The following is a 24917-nucleotide window of genomic DNA, read 5'->3' as shown; positions in this document are numbered from 1 at the left end:
TTACTGGTATCTGACAAATGATTGGAGGGGGTACATACCTGTATTAGGAGTTTGTGTCGGAGTCGGCCGTTTACGTGGGGCAACTGATGTCTGTAAGGGCAGCCCTAAAGTGGCCCCCTGTGGAATAGCTTGTCCCTTCGGTCGTGACCGTGGAGTGACTGTTGTACTCTCTATAGCTGAGGATGACACAGTCCTATAACAGAAACGTAAGAAGATCAGTGGCAAACCTGTGGAAAAGTTCCTTCCAACTTGCTACTTTCAAATGCTATTTGAAGGTATCAATTTTCTATTTCTATTTTACAAAAATTCTGCCCAGTATGATGTTAGCATGTTGTTCCTTAATCTCCCCTGAAATTTCTAAACGACAAAAAAAAAGTTTTTCTTTATTGATAGCTGCCACTCCTAAATGGAACATTTATAACATTTTCACAATTCTGGGATTCAATTTTACCATCAACATTCATTAATTCTTAACATAAACATTCTCCAAATCTGGTAAATTTTCATTCATACGACTGTTTTCTCAACATCCCTCACAACCTACTTGTATATGATTGTTTTCTATATTTCTATATATTTCTCATGACTTAGCTGTTTGTGTCTGTTTTCTATAAATCTCTGAACTTATTAGTAAGTTTTCTATAAATTTTATGACTTACTTGTATGTGGCTGTTTTCACTTGTCTTGCTTCTGACTCTGTCATAGGCAGTGTAAGCTTGGCAATGTCTGGGGTTTTACAACTCTGGACAACAAAAATACTAATTTAAGTTGCATGTTTTAAATCAGTCGATAGTGAAATGCTTGCAAAAAGTATATAACATGAATGTGCGATTCAACAAGTCACCAGAACAGATATAAGGTAGGCCAATTAATGGGGAATAAATTAAATTTCAGAGACAAGTTTTTTAAACGAAAGTTGTCAGATCTCTAATCAGGATACAGATCAGTTATTACACGGAAAGAGAGAGAGAGGAAAAATCCAGTATATCGAGTGCAATATAAAAACTTAGGAGCCAAATCAGACAATCGGAGATTCCAAATGGGAAATCTGAGACAAAAAACAGTATTCGACGGCCGAGGGCCATTTTTTTCCAATGTTGCATCAACTAGAGTGTATACAAGTTATCTCCCCCTGCACAAACCAGGAAGCGAGCGTGATTTGCACAGAAAATAGTTTGGAATACTCAGGGATAAAACAGGTCATTGTGTATGATTTAAACTGTTTTCTATAATTTATTTAACTTAAACAAATGTCTTCAAACATACAAGAGGCCCATGGGCCTTAACGGTCACCTGAGATTTGAAATATTTCAGTTTATTTAATTGACCCTTTTTTCTTTTGCCCCCCCCCCCCCCCCCCCCCCCCCCCTTATCAGCCCCTAGGGGTCAGTCAGGGCCAACATATGCATATTATTAACTTTCATTCCATGCTGAAAATGTTAACCAGAATAAATTCCAATAGAAATCAAAACAAATCAGTCAAAAATGTGATTTCCCTATATAAACTATAGTAAAAATTTAACCCCTCCCCAGGGGCAAAGTTGTGACCACAGGGTCATGAAATTTAAAATTTCAATAAAGCACCATAAGACCCTTCAAACTATAAAAGAGTATTTGATTCCACCTTTTTTCAGTCTTGAGAAGAAGATTTTTGAAATTTCAGTCAATTTGACCCGTTTTAGCCCCCGTCCATCAGCCCCGGGGGTCAGTCAGGGCCAACATGTGCATGCCATCAAACTGGCATCCCTTGCTGACAATGTTTACAAAATTAGAATGAATTCCAATAGAAATAAAATAAATTAAAGTCAAAAATGTTATTTCCTTATATAAACTATAGTAGAGTTTACCCCCGCCCCAGGGGCAAACTTGAGACCCCAGGGTCATGAAATTCACAATTTTGGTAAAGCACCTTCAGACCCTGCCATCTATGAAGTGTATTTGATTCTATTATATCTGAGAGTAGAGAAGAAGATTTTTGAAATTTCAGTCAATTTGGCCCTTTTAAGCCCTGCCCATCAGCCCCTGGGGTCAGTCAGGGCCAAAATGTGCATGCCATCAAACTGTCATCCCATGCTGACAATGTTTACAAAATTAGAATGAATTCCAATAGAAATAAAACAAATAAAAGTAAAAAATGTGATTTCCCTATATAAACTATAGTAAAGTTTAGCCCCGCCCCAGGGGAAAACTTGAGACCCCTAGGTCATGAAATTTACAATTTTGGTAAAGCACCTTAAGACCCTTCCATCTATGAAGAGTGTTTGATTCCAGCATATCTGAGAGTAGAGAAGAAGATTTTTGAAATTTCAGTCAATTTGGCCCTTTTTAGCCCCGACCATCAGCCCCTGGGGGTCAGTTCGGGCCAACATGTGCATGCCATCAAACTGTCATCCCATGCTGACAATGTTTACAAAATTAGAACGAATTCCAATCGAAATAAAATAAATTAAAGTCAAAAATGTGATTTCCCAATATAAACTATGGTAAAGTTTAGCCCCTCTCCAGGGGCAAACGTGAAACCCCTGGGTCATGAAATTTACAATTTTGGTAAAGCACCTTAAGGCCCTTCCATCTATGAAGAGTGTTTGATTCCAGCATATCTGAGAGTAGAGAAGAAGATTTTTGAAGTTTTAGTCAATTTGACCCTTTTTGGCCCCGCCCCGCAGGCCCCTGGGGGGTCGGGACCATATAATTTACAATTTTGGTTGACCTTTAGCCATAGAAGCTTCCTGCCAAATTTCATAGAATTTGGTTTGTGGGTTTTGGAGAAGAAGTTGAAAATGTAAATTGTTTACGGACGCACGACGGACGACGGACGACGGACGACGCACGACGGACGACGCACGACGCACGACGACGGACAAAAGGAGATTAGAATAGGTCACTTGAGACTTTGTCTCAGGTGACCTAATAAAAGCATGAATCATATTACTTAATCACAAACAAATACTTTGTGGAAGGAGACAAGATTGTTCAGTGTGTTGTTAGCATTTTTCGGGATGAAATATTTCTGGTCCCATCCTGAACTCATCTGGATTTATCATAGAAATAAGCAAAATTTTGATTCCCTCCAAGAGTTCTGAAGGAATTTGTTCTAGTGAAATTTTGCGATGATCGCTTAATGTTGCTGTTTCACAGCACCTAAAAATAAGCCCCCTTCATCATTTATGCAGAATTATCAATTTTGAAATAGCTAAAAGTGGTTCACAAATAAGTCTTTAAATACTAAACATTTACACTAGGGGAAAGGGTTTAATTGAGGATAAATACAGTGCTAAACTTTTACACTGGGGGAAAGGGTTTAATTGAGGATAAATACAGTACTAAACTTTTACACTGGGAAGGGGGATTATTTGAGGATAAATATGGTACAATAAATATGTACTTACAAACATATTGGCTACAGGACATTCACGTCCTACTAGTTTAAATGCTACATATGTCACTTGGAATATATCTGGTCTTTTCACAGGGTCTACCTCCAACATGTAGGCTGCAAAAACAAACAACACCAGATATTTTAGAAAATTTGCATTTCATCAGCACTGAAAAAGAAAGCAACATTTGTGCAGAAATATGAATATCATTTCAAAAATGTGTAATTCTGATGTTCACAATTAGCATTTAAATGTTTGTAGACAATAAATCCATCAGAAATCATAGGTTTACTGAATCTTAAAACATCCTGTGTATAAGCTTACCTATAAGTGCATGAAGTCCATTGGAGTATCTGGAGTTATCAGGTATGGTGAAGGTGCCACTCTGTATAGCCAAGGTACTTTCTCCGAAGGGTAAGATGAAGAAACACAACTTGTACAACATACAACCTAATGCCTAAAAAATTACAAACAAACATGTAATGATTTTAATAATCCTCTGTTTAACTGTTTCCTCTTATTAATGGGAATTAAAATCTGTAACACAAATAAATTACAGAGGATATTACCCTCCAGATTAAATAAGTGTCTTCTAACTTATCAATTCAAGCACTGCATGCATACATATATTTTGGTGAACAGTCAAGAAATTTCATAGAGTTCATTACCTAATTCAAACAGAGTAGTTCTTTTATAAATTGACATATCCACAATTTAATACACAAATGCTGTGATTTAACAGAAGTTAGTATAGTGCCAAAATTGCTATGTACATGTACATTTTTCATCCATGATGCATGAATGCAGGTAACATAACAATGAGAATAGAATAGCCTGGGTCTATGAGTTGTAAGGTACATATGATATATAACAAACATCTGATAACAATGGGAATAGAATAGCCTTGGTCTATAACAAACATCTGATAACAATGAGAATAGAATAGCCTGGGTATATAACAAACATCTGATAACAATGGGAATAGAATAGCCTGGGTCTATAACAAACATCTGATAACAATGGGAATAGAATAGCCTTGGTCTATAACAAACATCTGATAACAATGGGAGTAGAATAGCCTGGGTCTATAACAAACATCTGATAACAATGGGAGTAGAATAACCTGGGTCTATAACAAACATCTGATAACAATGGGAATAGAATAACCTGGATATATAACAAACATCTGATAACAATGGGAATAGAATAGCCTGGGTCTATAACAAACATCTGATAACAATGAGAATAGAATAGCCTGGGTCTAATACAAACATCTGATAACAATGGGAATAGAATAGCCTGGGTCTATAACAAACATCTGATAACAATGGGAATAGAATAGCCTGGGTCTACAATGTATAACAAACATCTGATAACAATGGAAGTAGAATAGCCTCGGTCTAATACAAACATCTGATAACAATGGGAATAGAATAGCCTGGGTCTATAACAAACATCTGATTACAATGGGAATAGAATAGCCTGGGTCTATAACAAACATCTGATTACAATGGGAATAGAATAGCCTGGGTCTATAACAAACATCTGATAACAATGGGAATAGAATAACCTGGGTCTATAACAAATATCTGATAACAATGGGAATAGAATAACCTGGGTCTAATACAAACATCTGATAACAATGGGAATAGAATAACCTCGGTCTATAACAAACATCTGATAACAATGGGAATAGAATAGCCTGGGTATATAACAAACATCTGATTACAATGGGAATAGAATAGCCTGGGTATATAACAAACATCTGATAACAATGGGAATAGAATAGCCTGGGTCTATAACAAACATCTGATAACAATGGGAATAGAATAGCCTGGGTCTATAACAAACATCTGATAACAATGAGAATAGAATAGCCTGGGTCTAATACAAACATCTGATAACAATGGGAATAGAATAGCCTGGGTCTATAACAAACATCTGATTACAATGGGAATAGAATAGCCTGGGTATATAACAAACATCTGATAACAATGGGAATAGAATAGCCTGGGTCTATAACAAAAATCTGATAACAATGGGAATAGAATAGCCTGGGTCTAATACAAACATCTGATAACAATGGGAATAGAATAGCCTGGGTCTATAACAAACATCTGATAACAATGGGAATAGAATAGCCCGGGTCTAATACAAACATCTGATAACAATGGGAGTAGAATAGCCTTGGTATATAACAAACATCCGATAACAATGGGAGTAGAATAGCCTGGGTCTAATACAAACATCTGATAACAATGGGAATAGAATAGCCTGGGTCTAATGCAAACATCTGATAACAATGGGAATAGAATAGCCTGGGTCTAATACAAACATCTGATAACAATGGGAATAGAATAGCCTGGGTCTATAACAAACATCTGATAACAATGGAAATAGAATAGCCCGGGTCTAATACAAACATCTGATAACAATGGGAGTAGAATAGCCTTGGTATATAACAAACATCTGATAACAATGGGAGTAGAATAGCCTGGGTATATAACAAACATCTGATTACAATGGGAATAGAATAGCCTGGGTCTATAACAAACATCTGATAACAATGGGAGTAGAATAGCCTGGGTCTAATACAAACATCTGATAACAATGGGAATAGAATAGCCTGGGTCTAATACAAACATCTGATAACAATGGGAATAGAATAGCCTGGGTCTATAACAAACATCTGATAACAATGAGAATAGAATAGCCTGGGTCTATAACAAACATCTGATAACAATGGGAATAGAATAGCCTGGGTATATAACAAACATCTGATAACAATGGGAATAGAATAGCCTGGGTCTATAACAAACATCTGATAACAATGGGAATAGAATAGCCTGGGTCTATAACAAACATCTGATAACAATGGGAGTAGAATAGCCTGGGTCTATAACAAACATCTGATAACAATGGGAGTAGAATAACCTGGGTCTATAACAAACATCTGATAACAATGGGAATAGAATAACCTGGATATATAACAAACATCTGATAACAATGAGAATAGAATAGCCTGGGTCTATAACAAACATCTGATAACAATGGGAATAGAATAGCCTGGGTCTATAACAAACATCTGATAACAATGGGAATAGAATAGCCTGGGTATATAACAAACATCTGATAACAATGGGAATAGAATAGCCTGGGTCTATAACAAACATCTGATAACAATGGGAGTAGAATAGCCTGGGTATATAACAAACATCTGATAACAATGGGAATAGAATAGCCTGGGTCTATAACAAACATCTGATAACAATGGGAATAGAATAGCCTGGGTCTATAACAAACATCTGATAACAATGGGAATAGAATAGCCTGGGTCTATAACAAACATCTGATAACAATGGGAGTAGAATAGCCTGGGTATATAACAAACATCTGATAACAATGGGAATAGAATAGCCTGGGTATATAACAAACATCTGATAACAATGGGAGTAGAATAGCCTGGGTCTATGAGTTGTAAGGTACATATGATATATAACAAAGTTATTTTCACATGTAATAACTTACCCATATATCTGCCTTAGTCGTGATTGGTTTTCCATTGTAGAGATCTACCATCTCCGGGGACCGGTATGATAATGTTGTATATCTATTGAAATACAAAAGATAATGTTATCTGGAATAAAGTATGCACACTTTTTTGTCAATGAGATGTCAGATTTTGTCTTTGGTACTGATATCTTTCATACTTTAATCAAGGTTAAGATATTCTCATCAGATACATATGGAGCATAATTTATATACATACTACAACATTATAGAACCTAAACTGAAATAAGTTTTGACTTTATCTGATATGGCCTGCTGCACATATGAAGTGTTACATCAGTCTATCTACATATGTAAGAAGGAACAAAGACCACCCTCACCTACCAATGTTCACCCTCACCTATCAATGTTTACTCTCACCTATCAATGTTCACCCTCACCTACCAATGTTCACCCTCACCTATCAATGTTTACTCTCACCTACCAATGTTCACCCTCACCTATCAATATTCACCCTCACCTATCACTGTTCACCCTCACCTATCAATGTTCACCCTCACCTATCAATATTCACCCTCACCTATCAATGTTCACCCTCACCTATCAATGTTCACCCTCACCTATCAATATTCACCCTCACCTATCACTGTTCACCCTCACCTATCAATATTCACCCTCACCTATCAATATTCACCATCACCTATCAATATTCACCCTCACCTATCAATGTTCACCCTCACCTATCAATGTTCACCCTCACCTATCAATATTCACTCTCACCTATCAACGTTCACTCTCACAGATCAATGTTCACCCTCACCTATCAATGTTCACCCTCACCTATCAATATTCACCCTCACCTATCAATATTCACTCTCACAGATCAATGTTCACCCTCACCTATCAATGTTCACCCTCACCAATCAATGTTAACTCTCACCTATCAATATTCACTCTCACCTATCAATGTTCACCCTCACCTATCAATGGTCACCCTCACCTATCAATATTCACTCTCACCTATCAACGTTCACTCTCACCTATCAATATTCACTCTCACCTATCAACGTTCACTCTCACCTATCAATATTCACCCTCACCTATCAATGGTCACCCTCACCTATCAATATTCACTCTCACCTATCAACGTTCACTCTCACCTATCAATATTCTGAATGGCAAAGCTAACCAGGTCATTGACTTACTTTTGAATCTCTTCTTCTATCTGTGAAACGTTTTGTTGACTTGGATCAAGAACTTTAGCTGTAGCACTTCCGAAGTCACATAGCACGTAATGACTACTGTCAGATATAAGTATATTTTCTACCTGTAAATACAGTACACACCATTCATCAAATCCCTTGTAATGTTAAAAGCCAAACAAAATAAAGTGGAATCAATATAGAAACCTGACCATAAACATCAATTTGAAATAAGGGGCAACTAGAACAGGGCTTCAGTATCTCATAATTAGATGGTAGAAAATTGAGTATGACTTTTCTGTATTATGTGTATGAAGCCATGTCTGTGTTAGGAAGATAGGGTATCAATAGTATATAGATATCCTTTCCTGCCTGTAAACCAGGAACCAATGTCAGCTAAATCTTAAAAATAACAAACGTTACACTGCTGATCGACCAATTACGACTGGAAATTGACTCACATTTCATTCTGATATCAATCAAAGTATTCTGAAGTAGTGCTTCACAAACTGCTGTGAGCAGGAACTTTAAGAAATCAATAGTTTCAGCAAGTTGGAAGAGTAAGTTATTGATCATTATGACCGAAAAAAGGACCAATGTTACAGAAAAGACTTTTTTTCAGCAGGATGAAAATTTCAGCCAGCTCAGTATGACAAACATTGTTTAATGTTAAACAATGCAAATACAATGTACTGTTTAATCTATGTCTTGTGGATGCTTGAATATTTTTAATCTGTGGGTGTTCAAAAGTGTATAGTCTGGCCCAGTATAAACACCTCTAAATCTCTGTGTTTTATGGGCGTTTGACAGTGTAGTCTGGCCCAGTATAAACACCTTTTAATCTCTGTATTTTATGGGTGTTTGACAGTGTAGTCTGGCCCAGTATAAACACCTTTTAATCTCTGTGTTTTATGGACGTTTGACAGTGTAGTCTGGCCCAGTATAAACACCTTTTAATCTCTGTGTTTTATGGGTGTTTGACAGTATAGTCTGGCCCAGTATAAACACCTTTTAATCTCTGTGTTTTATGGGTGTTTGACAGTACCGTCTGGCCCAGTATAAACACCTTTTAATCTCTGTGTTTTATGGGTGTTTGACAGTACAGTTTGGCCCAGTATAAACACCTCTAAATCTCTGTGTTTTATGGGCGTTTGACAGTGTAGTCTGGCCCAGTATAAACACCTTTTAATCTCTGTGTTTTATGGGTGTTTGACAGTATAGTCTGGCCCAGTATAAACACCTTTTAATCTCTGTGTTTTATGGGTGTTTGACAGTACCGTCTGGCCCAGTATAAACACCTTTTAATCTCTGTGTTTTATGGGTGTTTGACAGTACAGTTTGGCCCAGTATAAACACCTCTAAATCTCTGTGTTTTATGGGCGTTTGACAGTGTAGTCTGGCCCAGTATAAACACCTTTTAATCTCTGTGTTTTATGGGTGTTTGACAGTGTAGTCTGGCCCAGTATAAACACCTTTTAATCTCTGTGTTTTATGGACGTTTGACAGTGTAGTCTGGCCCAGTATAAACACCTTTTAATCTCTGTGTTTTATGGGTGTTTGACAGTATAGTCTGGCCCAGTATAAACACCTTTTAATCTCTGTGTTTTATGGGTGTTTGACAGTGTAGTCTGGCCCAGTATAAACACCTTTTAATCTCTGTGTTTTATGGACGTTTGACAGTGTAGTCTGGCCCAGTATAAACACCTTTTAATCTCTTGTTTTATGGGCGTTTGACAGTACAGTCTGGCCCAGTATAAACACCTTTAAATCTCTGTTTTATGGGCGTTTGACAGTACAGTCTGGCCCAGTATAAACACCTTTAAATCTCTGTTTTATGGGCGTTTGACAGTATAGTCTGGCCCAGTATAAACACCTTTAAATCTCTGTTTTATGGGTGTTTGACAGTATAGTCTGGCCCAGTAGAGATACCTTTAAATCTCCTGTGTTCTTTATAAGTGCAATGGTCAGCTGCGATCTCTGACCTAATATAAATACCTTTAAATCTCGGTGAATTATAGGTGTTTGACAATGGTGTAGTCTTGCTACTGCTTCACACACATCACAGAAAATACGTAATACCTCCTTCTCCGAAAATCCAACATTCAATCGATCATTCATTAATTGTATCACATGACCTACAAATATAAGCAAATTGGAATTTTTCATTCATAAACAAACAGCAATTTAGGTAAATACTTCAAAACAATGATTATTAAACAAATAGTCATATATAAACCTACTTACGATAAAATAATTAACAGACCTAGGCCTCCTAACAATAAAATATTTAATGGACCTAGGCCTCCAAACAAAAGAATACTTAATGGACCTAGGCCTCCTAACAAAAGAACACTTAATGGACCTAGGCCTCCTAACAATAGAATACTTAATGGACCTAGGCCTCCTAACAATAAAATACTTAATGGACCTAGGCCTCCTAACAATAAAATACTTAATGGACCTAGGCCTCCTAACAATAGAATACTTAATGGACCTATAGGCCTCCTAACAATAAAATACTTAATGGACCTAGGCCTCCTAACAACAGAATACTTAATGGACCTAGGCCTCCTAACAATCGAATACTTAATGGACCTAGGCCTCCTAACAATAGAATACTTAATGGACCTAGGCCTCTTAACAATAGAATACTTAATGGACCTAGGCCTCTTAACAATAAAATACTTAATGGACCTAGGCCTCCTAACAATAGAATACTTAATGGACCTAGGCCTCCTAACAATAAAATACTTAATGGACCTAGGCCTCCTAACAATAGAATACTTAATGGACCTAGGCCTCCTAACAATAGAATACTTAATGGACCTAGGTCTCCTAACAATAAAATACTTAATGGACCTAGGCCTCGATCCTAACAATAAAATACTTAATGGACCTAGGCCTCCTAACAACAGAATACTTAATGGACCTAGGCCTCCTAACAATAAAATACTTAATGGATCTAGGCCTCTTATAACTATAAACTATATTATATTCATGCACAGGGCCTCCTCACCAATGAAATTAACATATCCATACATAGCACCTTCCCATCATTTAAAACTCGCACATTATATTTGGAAACTCTATAGTTTAAAGTTGATAACTTACCTCTACAATATTGCATTAAAATCATCACCTCGTACACACGGTTGGTTGTTACTGTTATACTGGAATCTACATATTTGATGATATTCTTATGGCCTGATAATGTTTTCTGTGAAAGGAACAATAGTTTCTAAGCATTCTACGAATTATCAATTACACATTTTTTTTCCATTTACAATTTTTGTTTTGTTTAAATGATTGATATATCTAAAATCAGCCTGCTAAAATAATTCTAAAACTGAATCACGTTCATAATTAGATTATACATGCATTTTAGAAATTATGAAGAAAATAGACATCAATGTTAATACTTCCTTGAAAGATTAATATATAGAAGTGCGGCCATATATCACTTCTGTAAGAATATATATCAATTATTGTCTAACGGTGGTAGAAATAGATGTAAACTCACCGCTATGTGAATCTCCCTCTTACACACTGTCAGGTCCTGATCATTGTTCACAAACAGACGCTTCAGAGCATAGTGATTACCATTCTGAGCCTTCACCAGGAACACGATAGCAAATCCTCCTGCAAAAGTAAACAAAATAGCTCAAATCAACGCCATCAAAGCAACGAATATCATTCAATTGAAAATTTTAAGCAGGAATCTTGACAAAACTTCAATTTGTATGCATATGTAAACAAGCCAAATGAGTCACAGAAATGGAACAATTATTCAAATTAAATTATTCTGGATTTATTTTAGAATAAAACAATTTGAAGTTTCCCCCCCGAGAAGATTTCTAAGTCTGTTATTTGCCATTACAAATCCTTTCAAAATACATTTGTTACCAAACAATCAAAAGAAATCAGAGTACAACTCCACAATGCTAATTATAATGACAACTCACTTGAGTATCAACAATCAACATCTTGAATATCTGAGATAATTAGTATACAACATATGGTATACATTTTAATTCTATAATATATTCGTACAAAGGACACTTTTGTTACACCGTCAACTACATGAAGCTCCCAAAACAATCTGCTTAAAAATATACAATTTTTATATTATATAATTATTTTACAATGGTAAATGCTAAAAATATTTCGATTTTTTTTTTTTTTTTTTAAAGTATTCTAAGATTCAAAACTTTTGTAAAATAACATACATTTTCAGTTTCAGTACCACAAACACTTACATGTGTAGTGTAATGGGTATGTACTTATGCTGGACAAACTATTTACAAACAAAGCACTTGTGAAGCTAATGGAACATTTCCTTTACCACACCACATAACAGTGTATCACAGGCCTTCATGAGAACCTCCACTAGATATACAAACACTAGAACAGTCAACCCACATGGTGTGTGATATTTCACTCACTCAATATCCATTGACTAAATTCACATCTATTTGATCTTCAACTTAATTTTTGTACATGTATATCTTTACAACCCCTTATACATGAGGCCCATGGACCTTAGTGGTCATTTGAGTCTAAAACATTTATAATGTAAACAGTTGTAAACTAAGAGGAAAGTTTAGCTCCTCCCCAAGGGTAAATGTGAAACCCAGGGGCCATGACATTACAATTTTGAAAAAGCATCTTAAGACCCTTCCATACATGAACAGTATTTGATTCTACAATATCTGATTTCATGAAAAGATTTTTTAAATTTTAGTCAATTTGACCCTTTGTAGCACCATAAACCATGAGGGGTAATCGAATCTATCATAGCTGTTTCTTGAGACGATTTCTTGAAATTTCAGCCAATTTGACTCTTTTTGGCCCCAACCCTCAGGCCCCTGGGTGGTGGGAACAATATAACTATTCTCCAGATATAAGGGGCGTATAAGTGTACGTCTTAGAATTAGAAAAAAACTCCCTAAAAAAAAATTGAGACATGCACAAAAATCCTATGAAGGAAGCATTACACCTAAGACTTTGACACGTGACGTACAAGCTCCTGTGACAATTAACATTGCATAGTAACATGTTCATATATAATACTAAGTAACGTGTTCATATACGTCTACAATCAGTATCAGAATGTATTTAATTAGTTTATTTTTCTTATAAATTCTGCATTATATGTATTCATAAACTGCCATATTGTTATTGATGGTTCAGAGATACAAAACATCATCCATCAATAATTATCCCAGAATCCTATCATATCCGTAACATGTCAAAATGGATCACTTCCCCAAACTGAACCATCTATAAACCAGCCAAATACTCATGTACTGTGTACATGATCGGTTTAGAAAAGTTCCCTATACACAAATTGTTGTGAGCTACATTGATCAATCAGGTTTTTTGGATACGGTAGCATGAATTTTTTGTTGTGTCAAAAAAAAAACCCTGATATAGTGACATCACACAAAACAATGTCATTTAGTGGCAACATCACGACAATTGTTCTCACTGCATCAATGTGAATTATGTGAAGGCCAAGCGAGTAATCAATATAATCACCAAGGTCCTGTCCACACTATCAAAGTATCTCTCTATATATGCCTTTACTGGGTATATAATATCTTAGACTACTTTTTATGCATGGACAAGCTATATATAGTTCACCTGAGAATGTCGGACTCCCTATGGAGGAATTAGCAGTATCTGTACCTCCCTTGGACAGGATGTTTCCTGTAATGCAGTACTAGTTTCTGGATTGTAACAGCCCCCTTACCATGTCCTGCTTCATCTCTAGATCTGAGATACGGACTCTTTATCAAATCATGTCAATCCTGTACAGGAGTCTTCCCCTCATATTCACATCATTAATAATGCTTCAGTTGAGGAGGTGGTACTGACCAATGGTACACTGAGCAGGAGTCAGACTCTCATGTTTACAATATAAGTTAGATATATCCATGGAGTCAGACTCTCATGTTTACAATATAAGTTAGATAGATCCATGGAGTCAGACTCTCATGTTTACAATATAAGTTAGATCTGTACTGACTATGACCAAGTGTATACATGGAGTCAGACTCTCATGTTTACAATATAAGTTAGATATATCCATGGAGTCAGACTCTCATGTTTACAATATAAGTTAGATATATCCATGGAGTCAGACTCTCATGTTTACAATATAAGTTAGATAGATCCATGGAGTCAGACTCTCATGTTTACAATATAAGTTAGATCTGTACTGACTATGACCAAGTGTATACATGGAGTCAGACCCTCATGTTTACAATGTAAGTTAGATCTGTACTGACTATGACCAAGTGTATACATGGAGTCAGACATTAATGCTCATGTATAAGCTAGATTTGTACTGACAAAGTATTATAATGTTGGACTGGATATATGGGACTAGCTATAGCTACTAGACTGTCTTCTTTTCAGTATAAACCAAGTATGAGGCTGAAAATCTCCAATACAGAAAGTTTGAGCCGGTGAAGCAGTAAGCTAGGCTACCACTGGCCAAGTTTTTATGTCATCGATTTAGGAAAGACATACATATCGGTGGTAACACAGAGTGACAGGGATATTGATCCCCAACACAGCCATTACTGTGTTGTGTACACATCAATACCTTAATTAATACACTCCACTTTTTTGTCCTTGTGGCCAGTGAGGACAGCCATAATACATACTCTTTCAAATGTACTTTCTAGTAAATATTGCAAGGGTCTTATCAATCCCCTTGTAAGCATTGTATCACAATATCTTACAAAGGTTTGTTTTTTCTCTCTCTGTGAAAATGTGTTACATCAATGCATAAATGGTAATTATATACACTGTATATAAATAACAACAAGCCCACCATTGAATGATCTTTATTGGCTTTATGTAAGACTGATCTTCTTTTCCTTTTTCTAATCAGAATATCTAAATTGAATTGGCACAACAAGGGACCATGTGGAACAACCTTCAATTATCAAAATCCAAGATGGCCATCTGCGGGCCATTTTGTTTTTTTTTAGATGGCCATCTTGTTTTTCTGATAAAAAATCTACATTGAAATTGCACAACTACGGACCAAGGAACATACACATAAAGTTTAAGGAATACGGTACCTCTTGCTCCAGTACTTTTAAAGAAATAACGATAACAAACTTCAATTAACAAAATCCAAGATGGCTGCCTGTCGGCCATGTTATTTTATTGATCAAAATTCCAAATCCAAATTAAATGGCACAACTAGGGGAACCTACACATGATGCTTGAGGAATATCCCTCTAGTACTTTGCAAGAAATAGCAATAACAAACTTCAATTATCAAAATCCAAGATGGCTGCAAGTCGACCATTTTGTTTTTCTGATTAAAAATTTATATCCAAATGGCACAACTAAGGACCAAGGGGAACCTACACATGAAGTTGGGAGAAATATCCCCACAGGACTTTTCAAGAGGATTGTTTACAGATGGACGACAAATAGACGACAGACGGACCATGGAAGTAAGGGCGATTTGAATCAAATTTTTTTACATGCTACCAAAGAAAATGTCATGAGAGGTTACACAGTCAGCTAAATGATCAAAGAACCTGAAGGCAGGTGCTTCACTTAGTAAATATTACAAAACTGTTCAATTACAAATTTAGTTATGTTTAAATACCTTTTTGAAATAAAACACCTAAAGTTTATTGCCCAACAGAGATATAATCTCTAACCAAAACCAAATGTGTACATGTATATATAGGGATTACCTGCAATGAGCTATGTTACAGTTTATGTTCAAATAATGAACCACTGAATGATGTTGACCGATTTAGAACTACATTGCTGATCTGACTGATAAGATTGGTAGTTTTTTTTAAAAACCAATGTCTGACCTGTCAGCCAACACATCATTTATCATTATTGTTGTCTAGGATAAAGTGTTGGGTGTCCTACCACCAATCTTTCAAGAAGAAACAGCTTTAAATGGATAATACTCTGTATACCTTTGGCCATGGGCATGTATGGGATCCTATATTTCTACCACAATACCCTGTGTTATTCAACTCTCAGACCATCAGTTAATCATTACAGCTGTTGATTAACAATCTGTTTATACCACACGTGGTATAAACTCTGTACGCATTTCGATTGGCTAACACGGTGAACTTTGACCCAAACTGCAATTGTTATTGACGTCATCAATAATCTAATGACGTCACGTCACCGGGTCCCGGACGTCACCGGTACACTTTATTTGCATACGCGAACTTATACTTGGTCACGTTTCCCTTTGATTCAAGCCGATATTATTGTGGTAGAAACAGGTCACACGACTCGAGATTGTTGGATATGGAATTTATTTCACACTCGTAAGTTATTTTTTAAAAGTTGCAAAAAACACTCGCTAAAGCTCGTGTCTTTTGTAACTTTTAAAAAATAACTTACTCGTGTGAAATCAATTCCATATCCAACAACCACTCGTTGTGTAACCTCTATATCAGTATGTAATCAAGGGCATGGGACCCAATATCACTGTGTAAGGTCATGTGACCCAATATCACTGTGTAAGGGTGTGGGACCCAATATCACTGTGTAAGGGTGTGGGACCCAATATCACTGTGTAAGGGTGTGGGACCCAATATCACTGTGTAAGGTCACAGGACCCAATATCACTGTGTAAGGGCATGGGACCCAATATCACTGTGTAAGGGCATGGGACCCAATATCACTGTGTAAGGGGGTGGGACCCAATATCACTGTGTAAGGGCGTGGGACCCAATATCACTGTGTAAGGGTGTGGGACCCAATATCACTGTGTAAGGGTGTGGGACCTAATATCACTGTGTAAGGGTGTGGGACCTAATATCACTGTGTAAGGGTGTGGGACCCAATATCACTGTGTAAGGGCGTGGGACCCAATATCACTGTGTAAGGGTGTGGGACCCAATATCACTGTGTAAGGGCGTGGGACCCAATATCACTGTGTAAGGGTGTGGGACCCAATATCACTGTGTAAGGGTGTGGGACCCAATATCACTGTGTAAGGGCGTGGGACCCAATATCACTGTGTAAGGGCGTGGGACCCAATATCACTGTGTAAGGGTGTGGGACCCAATATCACTGTGTAAGGGTGTGGGACCCAATATCACTGTGTAAGGGTGTGGGACCCAATATCACTGTGTAAGGTCACAGGACCCAATATCACTGTGTAAGGGCATGGGACCCAATATCACTGTGTAAGGGCATGGGACCCAATATCACTGTGTAAGGGGGTGGGACCCAATATCACTGTGTAAGGGCGTGGGACCCAATATCACTGTGTAAGGGTGTGGGACCCAATATCACTGTGTAAGGGTGTGGGACCTAATATCACTGTGTAAGGGTGTGGGACCCAATATCACTGTGTAAGGGTGTGGGACCCAATATCACTGTGTAAGGGCGTGGGACCCAATATCACTGTGTAAGGGTGTGGGACCCAATATCACTGTGTAAGGGCGTGGGACCCAATATCACTGTGTAAGGGTGTGGGACCCAATATCACTGTGTAAGGGTGTGGGACCCAATATCACTGTGTAAGGGCGTGGGACCCAATATCACTGTGTAAGGGCGTGGGACCCAATATCACTGTGTAAGGGTGTGGGACCCAATATCACTGTGTAAGGGCGTGGGACCCAATATCACTGTGTAAGGGTGTGGGACCCAATATCACTGTGTAAGGGCTTGGGACCCAATATCACTGTGTAAGGGTGTGGGACCCAATATCACTGTGTAAGGGCATGGGACCCAATATCACTGTGTAAGGTCGTGTGGGACCCAATATCACTGTGTAAGGGTGTGGGACCCAATATCACTGTGTAAGGGCGTGGGACCCAATATCACTGTGTAAGGGTGTGGGACCCAATATCACTGTGTAAGGGTGTGGGACCCAATATCACTGTGTAAGGGCATGGGACCCAATATCACTGTGTAAGGGCGTGGGACCCAATATCACTGTGTAAGGTCATGGGACCCAATATCACTGTGTAAGGGTGTGGGACCCAATATCACTGTGTAAGGGTGTGGGACCCAATATCACTGTGTAAGGGTGTGGGACCCAATATCACTGTGTAAGGGTGTGGGACCCAATATCACTGTGTAAGGGCGTGGGACCCAATATCACTGTGTAAGGGCATGGGACCCAATATCACTGTGTAAGGGCTTGGGACCCAATATCACTGTGTAAGGGCATGGGACCTAATATCACTGTGTAAGGGTGTGGGACCCAATATCACTGTGTAAGGGAGTTGGACACAATATTACTGTGTAAGGGTGTGGGACCCAATATCACTGTGTAAGGGCATGGGACCCAATATCACTATGTAAGGGCGTGGGACCCAATATCACTGTGTAAGGGAGTTGGACACAATATCACTGTGTAAGGTCATGTGACCCAATATCACTGTGTAAGGGTGTGGGACCCAATATCACTGTGTAAGGGTGTGGGACCCAATATCACTGTGTAAGGGTGTGGGACCCAATATCACTGTGTAAGGGTGTGGGACCCAATATCACTGTGTAAGGGTGTGGGACCCAATATCACTGTGTAAGGGTGTGGGACCCAATATCACTGTGTAAGGGCGTGGGACCCAATATCACTGTGTAAGGGTGTGGGACCTAATATCACTGTGTAAGGGTGTGGGACCTAATATCACTGTGTAAGGGTGTGGGACCCAATATCACTGTGTAAGGGCGTGGGACCCAATATCACTGTGTAAGGGTGTGGGACCCAATATCACTGTGTAAGGGCGTGGGACCCAATATCACTGTGTAAGGGTGTGGGACCCAATATCACTGTGTAAGGGTGTGGGACCCAATATCACTGTGTAAGGGCGTGGGACCCAATATCACTGTGTAAGGGCGTGGGACCCAATATCACTGTGTAAGGGTGTGGGACCCAATATCACTGTGTAAGGGCGTGGGACCCAATATCACTGTGTAAGGGTGTGGGACCTAATATCACTGTGTAAGGGCTTGGGACCCAATATCACTGTGTAAGGGTGTGGGACCCAATATCACTGTGTAAGGGCATGGGACCCAATATCACTGTGTAAGGTCGTGTGGGACCCAATATCACTGTGTAAGGGTGTGGGACCCAATATCACTGTGTAAGGGCGTGGGACCCAATATCACTGTGTAAGGGTGTGGGACCCAATATCACTGTGTAAGGGTGTGGGACCCAATATCACTGTGTAAGGGCATGGGACCCAATATCACTGTGTAAGGGTGTGGGACCCAATATCACTGTGTAAGGTCATGGGACCCAATATCACTGTGTAAGGGTGTGGGACCCAATATCACTGTGTAAGGGTGTGGGACCCAATATCACTGTGTAAGGGTGTGGGACCCAATATCACTGTGTAAGGGTGTGGGACCCAATATCACTGTGTAAGGGCGTGGGACCCAATATCACTGTGTAAGGGCATGGGACCCAATATCACTGTGTAAGGGCTTGGGACCCAATATCACTGTGTAAGGGCATGGGACCTAATATCACTGTGTAAGGGTGTGGGACCCAATATCACTGTGTAAGGGAGTTGGACACAATATTACTGTGTAAGGGTGTGGGACCCAATATCACTGTGTAAGGGCATGGGACCCAATATCACTATGTAAGGGCGTGGGACCCAATATCACTGTGTAAGGGAGTTGGACACAATATCACTGTGTAAGGTCATGTGACCCAATATCACTGTGTAAGGGTGTGGGACCCAATATCACTGTGTAAGGGTGTGGGACCCAATATCACTGTGTAAGGATGTGGGACCCAATATCACTGTGTAAGGGTGTGGGACCCAATATCACTGTGTAAGGGCGTGGGACCCAATATCACTGTGTAAGGGTGTGGGACCCAATATCACTGTGTAAGGGCATGGGACCCAATATCACTGTGTAAGGGCATGGGACCCAATATCACTGTGTAAGGGCATGGGAACCAATATTGCTCTGTGATTTCAACTCAAATGGTACTTGCATATACAAAATAATGGCAATTATATATATATAGGTGACAGGAATGTACAAAAGCTGACAAAATTACAAAATACAGGCCATTTTTTATCATTCAGAACATACCTTTCTGATTTGTACATCAATTCCAAGTGACCTTTTGCTTTCAAGTCTAATGATCCATCTGGAAATAATCTTTTAGATGGATTGAAGAAGCCTATCGTTCTATTCCTCACCAACTTCAACTTCTAAAAGCAGGTACCGGTAATTACCTGGTACACACACAAAAACTGTGGTACATGTGTGTTCCAATAAATATACTTCAGCTCAATATTGTTACTCATCAATTTATCTTGGCCCTATATATATATATAAATGGTCCTAATTTTCTATATGGGCTGTAATTAATAAAACACCCTAAATGGTCCTAATTTTCTATATGGGCTGTAATTAATAAAACACCATTCTCTATCAATGGTTCAGCTAATCCTTATGTATATGTTGTAGTGAATCAGAACCTATAGTTGAAGATACCAATTAACTGATGAATAAATACAAGACAGATGTAGTATATATCAGTTATTGCTGATAATATAGAACTACCCTAATACACAATCACTGAAGGAAATTTTGGCAAATCATTTCCAAGCTATGATTCAAAATCACAAAACTGCTGCCAAGTTAAGAGGAATTATTAGGGTTGTAGGGTTGAAAAGTTCAGCAATAATTGATGCTGATCCTGAAGTTTTATCAAAAAGGTGTTATCACTTAGTAAGAAACAAATTTACATGACTAAACTAGCCTGACGAGTTATATTGACGAAGCTAACTCTTATAAATCTAACAGACACTTGAGGAGGAGAAGGCACTTACAATCCAATCAGCATGCCATCTATTTGTCACTGGATGGCCGCCACTATTACAGTTAACCTCTAGTTCAGACTCGGTTGGCTTATAATGGTTGACACGTGCATCAGCTTCAGAGCTCATTACAGAAGATTACATTTGAAGTCCAATTTTGAGATAATGAAAAATGCAAATTCAATCCACACCAATATCCTTCAGTAGACTTCCTGCAAAAGCATGTCAACAAAGTTAATTTGCTACAGGCTGATACAGAATTTCTAAAGAGCAAGTGTAAACTTAATAAAAAATCTCAGGTCCCGACATCAAGTCCAGGTCTTTTGTGTGCAATAAAGATTCACTATTGTTTTATCCAGTCATGTCTTTAGTTTCATAGTAACATTATGTCATTTCTACTGATTCAAATGTGATGTCATAATGTCATGTCTGTTGATTCCAATGTGATGTCATGTTTATTGATTCCATTGTGATGTCATAATGTCATGTCTATTGATTCCAATGTGATGTCATCATGTCATGTCTGGATTCCATTGTGATGTTATAATGGTGTTTATTGATGTTAATGTGATATCATCATGTCATGTCTGTTGATTCCAATGTGATGTCATGTTTATTGATTCCAATGTAATGTCATCATATCATGTTTATTGATTCCAATGTGATGTCATCATGTCATGTCTAGATTCCATTGTGATGTCATGTTTATTGATTCCAATGTTATGTCATCATGTCATGTCTGGATTCCATTGTGATGTCATAATGTTGTGTTTATTGATGTTAATGTGATGTCATAATGCCATGTTTATTGATTCCAATGTGATGTCATCATATCATGTGTGTTTATTTCCAATGTGATGTCATCATGTCATGTTTATTGATTCCAATGTAATGTCATCATGTCATGTTTATTGATTCCAATGTGATGTCATCATATCATGTGTGTTTATTTCCCATGTGATACATTCAATTAACATTAAATTAATCATTGCAGCGATTGAAATAACCTGCATTTTTATTTTGTCCTTAAATTCTGCTGTCGTAGTCAATTTACATGTACGGGACATCAAATCTATCTATATATGACCACACAATGAGGTAGTTATTACAGATATGATGATCCAGTGTCCAGTTACCACTGGGCCTGACACCAGTAGGCAATACATCCTAGCCGTTATATACTAATTTATGTAGTACGTACTAGTACCCTGGAGACCTGGAGATGACACCACTAGCTGACACAACACTTTGACTCGATTACAACATCAATAACGTCGTGTTTATGGTGCAATTACAAAATTCACAATATTAACTATAGCACCTAGGACAAACAAAATAACAACATATTACCCATAGGGTTAAATTTACATACCTATTATACCTTATTTACCTGGCAATAAGCCCATGTCTGGTACTAAACTGATCCATGTCTATTGCTGCTCAGTAACATGGTGTTCCATCCAGGCTGTGCCATTGCAAAACTAACCCCTTTATAATTCCAACCGTGCAATTTCTACCCCAAGACATGCTGATCTGGCACATTAGAATTTCCAATCGTTAGTCTCGCCTGTTGCTATATATATATATTAGGGGTCTAAAAATGAAAGAATACTTCTGATTGGTTTGATGTCAATACTTTAGATATTCTCGAGAGTTTACGCTGAAAGGTATATGAGAAAGTAGGAAAGTCTCAGCTAGTCAAAGCCGGGTGATATTGTAGATGTATTCCCCCCACAGCAATTCCTTTTTCAACTATAATTTATCCTAGGATTTACTAGAGTCCTTCCCCATCACAAATCGAGGGGTGGTGGTGGTTAATTATTATATTTAAGCTGGCTGTATCGATGTGCCCCTTTAATATGAATACAGATAGCAAAATTTGTGTAAAAACAAATTCAGTATATGAAACTTATATTTGACAGCGCTGAGGAAAGTTTGTGTGTTTTCATATATTGTGATAAAATAGTTAGTTTTTTTGACTTGGTAAAATCATATTTATGTTATAATTACTGTACATGTATTAAAACATGAGCTGACCTGATCACCATTGGCCAGGTAACACAATTAGACAGCGTTTGGTGGTTCCTGGTTCAAATCGGTCTATTTTCCCTGTCTTATCAGAGTAGTGGTGCCCTAAAACATCCCCTTTTTCCAGTACGATGCATGGACCTGGCAAAGGAATACTTTCACACAAAACTCAATTCACAAGTTCTGTTCTGACACATTTCCATAAATTCATGGTCTCTATAGCAACCAAAGCATCCTGGCTGACCAATGACTATCAAATGCGGGACATAAGTATGGGATCCATTGATAGATTCATTCTTATAAGATTGCTGGGGTGAGAATAATTTCTTTTTTCATGACAGTATTTCCAATACAAATCGAACACACTGACCATCATCATATAGCAATCGTGTATGACAATGTTTAGCTATATTTCCACCATGCTAGCAGCAAATAGTAAAGTTGCTTGTTAATTACTGCACTGAAGCACAGAATTGTCAGAAAATGTGTACTATGAATAAGTAATAACTAGGAGCTTTAATTAGCACCCACCATTTGTGAGCACATGGATAAAGAAGGCTAAAAATGAACATCTGATTATCCTTCGATTGCAATTAGATAAGACATTTGTGATTACCCTGAGACTTGTATATATACAGTGCATTCCGCTTAATTGGGTTGCCTATTTGCGGGGGCTTTTTACCCGATTAACCGACTTATGCAATAAGCCAAAATGCACGTCGCCATCTTGGATTTGGTCCGTAATGGTTGTCAGACTTGGGTCTTGTCGATTTTGGATGAAAATATTTGCGTTATTATTGTTAATAAACTGTGTTTTTGTTTGTGCTTTTTACTGATGTCAACTTGTCAGATTACTACAACTAATTGTATGAAAATACATGTATTAAAATAATAAAACATTACAGATTGTTTCTTATTCGTGACACAGTACAATCGTAGCACCTCAAATCGGGGGTCATACATCCCTGTTTCATCCACATGTTCCTAATTTGACATACGATCTAAGGACTTGCCGACAATCACAGCTAAAATAATTTATGTTTATCATAGAGACATTCTTTTGTTCGCTATGTATTCCATATTATTTTCAATTGCCAAAGCACAGAGATCGGAGAAACAGAGTTTATTTGGGTCGTTTCCTGTGGTATAAATACGACCTTGACACTGGCAGTCACTGATAAAACTATAAGCTAACGTCGGGCGTCTGTCCTTTTATCTGCTCGCTACTGTTTTTTTAATAACTCATCTGTGTACCGGTGTCGTCACATTTCCCCGTGGCGAACCCCTCACTTTTAATTCGCCACAGTTAGTGGTGATATCAATCGGTCTGTAGCAATGTCAGACCCAGGTCAAAACCTATTGTTCTGGTTTCTGCTTCAAAGATTTTACATCCCAGAAGTGTAAAAGTTTAATTGTCTAGTAGCTTAATTATATGCTTTTAAACCCTCATTACGTTGGCCTGCTGTTGACTCTAAAAATAACATTTGATATTACCCACAATTCTTAATCGATTTCCTGTTGGGGGGGAAAACCCCACGAGGCAGAACAACAACACAGTTCTAAACATGACAAAACCCCGACATAACATTATCGTTTAAGGTAATATTTTACCGTTTTTTGACATTATAACCATCTAAATTGCCCTATTTGTTGATAAATGTCTAAAACTTTTTAAGAAATACGTGATGACTTTCGTGAAAATTGGAGCATTTATATCTTTTTTGTCAAATTATCGTAGTTGAATAACCTAAATATACGACTTTTCCAACCCAATTAAACGATTTTTTAAAACATGATTCAAGAGAAAATGGTTTTGGTTTTTGAATTTTTACCCCAATAAACGAAATACCCTATTAAGCGTTACCCGATTAACTGGAATGTACTGTATATATATAGTGTAACAATAAAATGTATTACTGTACAATGTTTGGTGATACAGCAAGTTAAAGCTACACAGTCAAGTGAAAACAAATATTATGAACAGGGAAAATTGT

The 24917-nt window shown here is 37.8% G+C and overlaps 1 protein-coding gene across 2 annotated transcripts in view; it reads right to left on the bottom strand.

Moving 5' to 3' along the window:
• Positions 1-24917, bottom strand: part of LOC117325484 (AP2-associated protein kinase 1-like) — a 51867-nt gene that overhangs the window by 22378 nt on the left and 4572 nt on the right. For both annotated transcript variants that reach the window (XM_033881737.1, XM_033881744.1), the window contains exons 2-10: positions 11610-11728; positions 11201-11306; positions 10085-10224; positions 8093-8214; positions 6906-6987; positions 3702-3834; positions 3390-3493; positions 660-742; positions 39-193 (exon numbers count right to left, since the gene is read on the bottom strand). In XM_033881737.1, coding sequence (XP_033737628.1) covers positions 39-193; positions 660-742; positions 3390-3493; positions 3702-3834; positions 6906-6987; positions 8093-8214; positions 10085-10224; positions 11201-11306; positions 11610-11728 — 1044 coding nt within the window. The remainder of the gene's footprint in view (positions 1-38; positions 194-659; positions 743-3389; positions 3494-3701; positions 3835-6905; positions 6988-8092; positions 8215-10084; positions 10225-11200; positions 11307-11609; positions 11729-24917) is intronic.

The sequence above is a fragment of the Pecten maximus genome, chromosome 1 (assembly GCF_902652985.1).
Source record: "Pecten maximus chromosome 1, xPecMax1.1, whole genome shotgun sequence".
In the NCBI taxonomy this organism is placed as follows: Eukaryota; Metazoa; Mollusca; class Bivalvia; order Pectinida; family Pectinidae; genus Pecten; species Pecten maximus.
The sequence above is the reverse complement of the archived record's forward strand: the minus strand, read 5'-3'. Positions and strand labels throughout refer to the sequence as shown.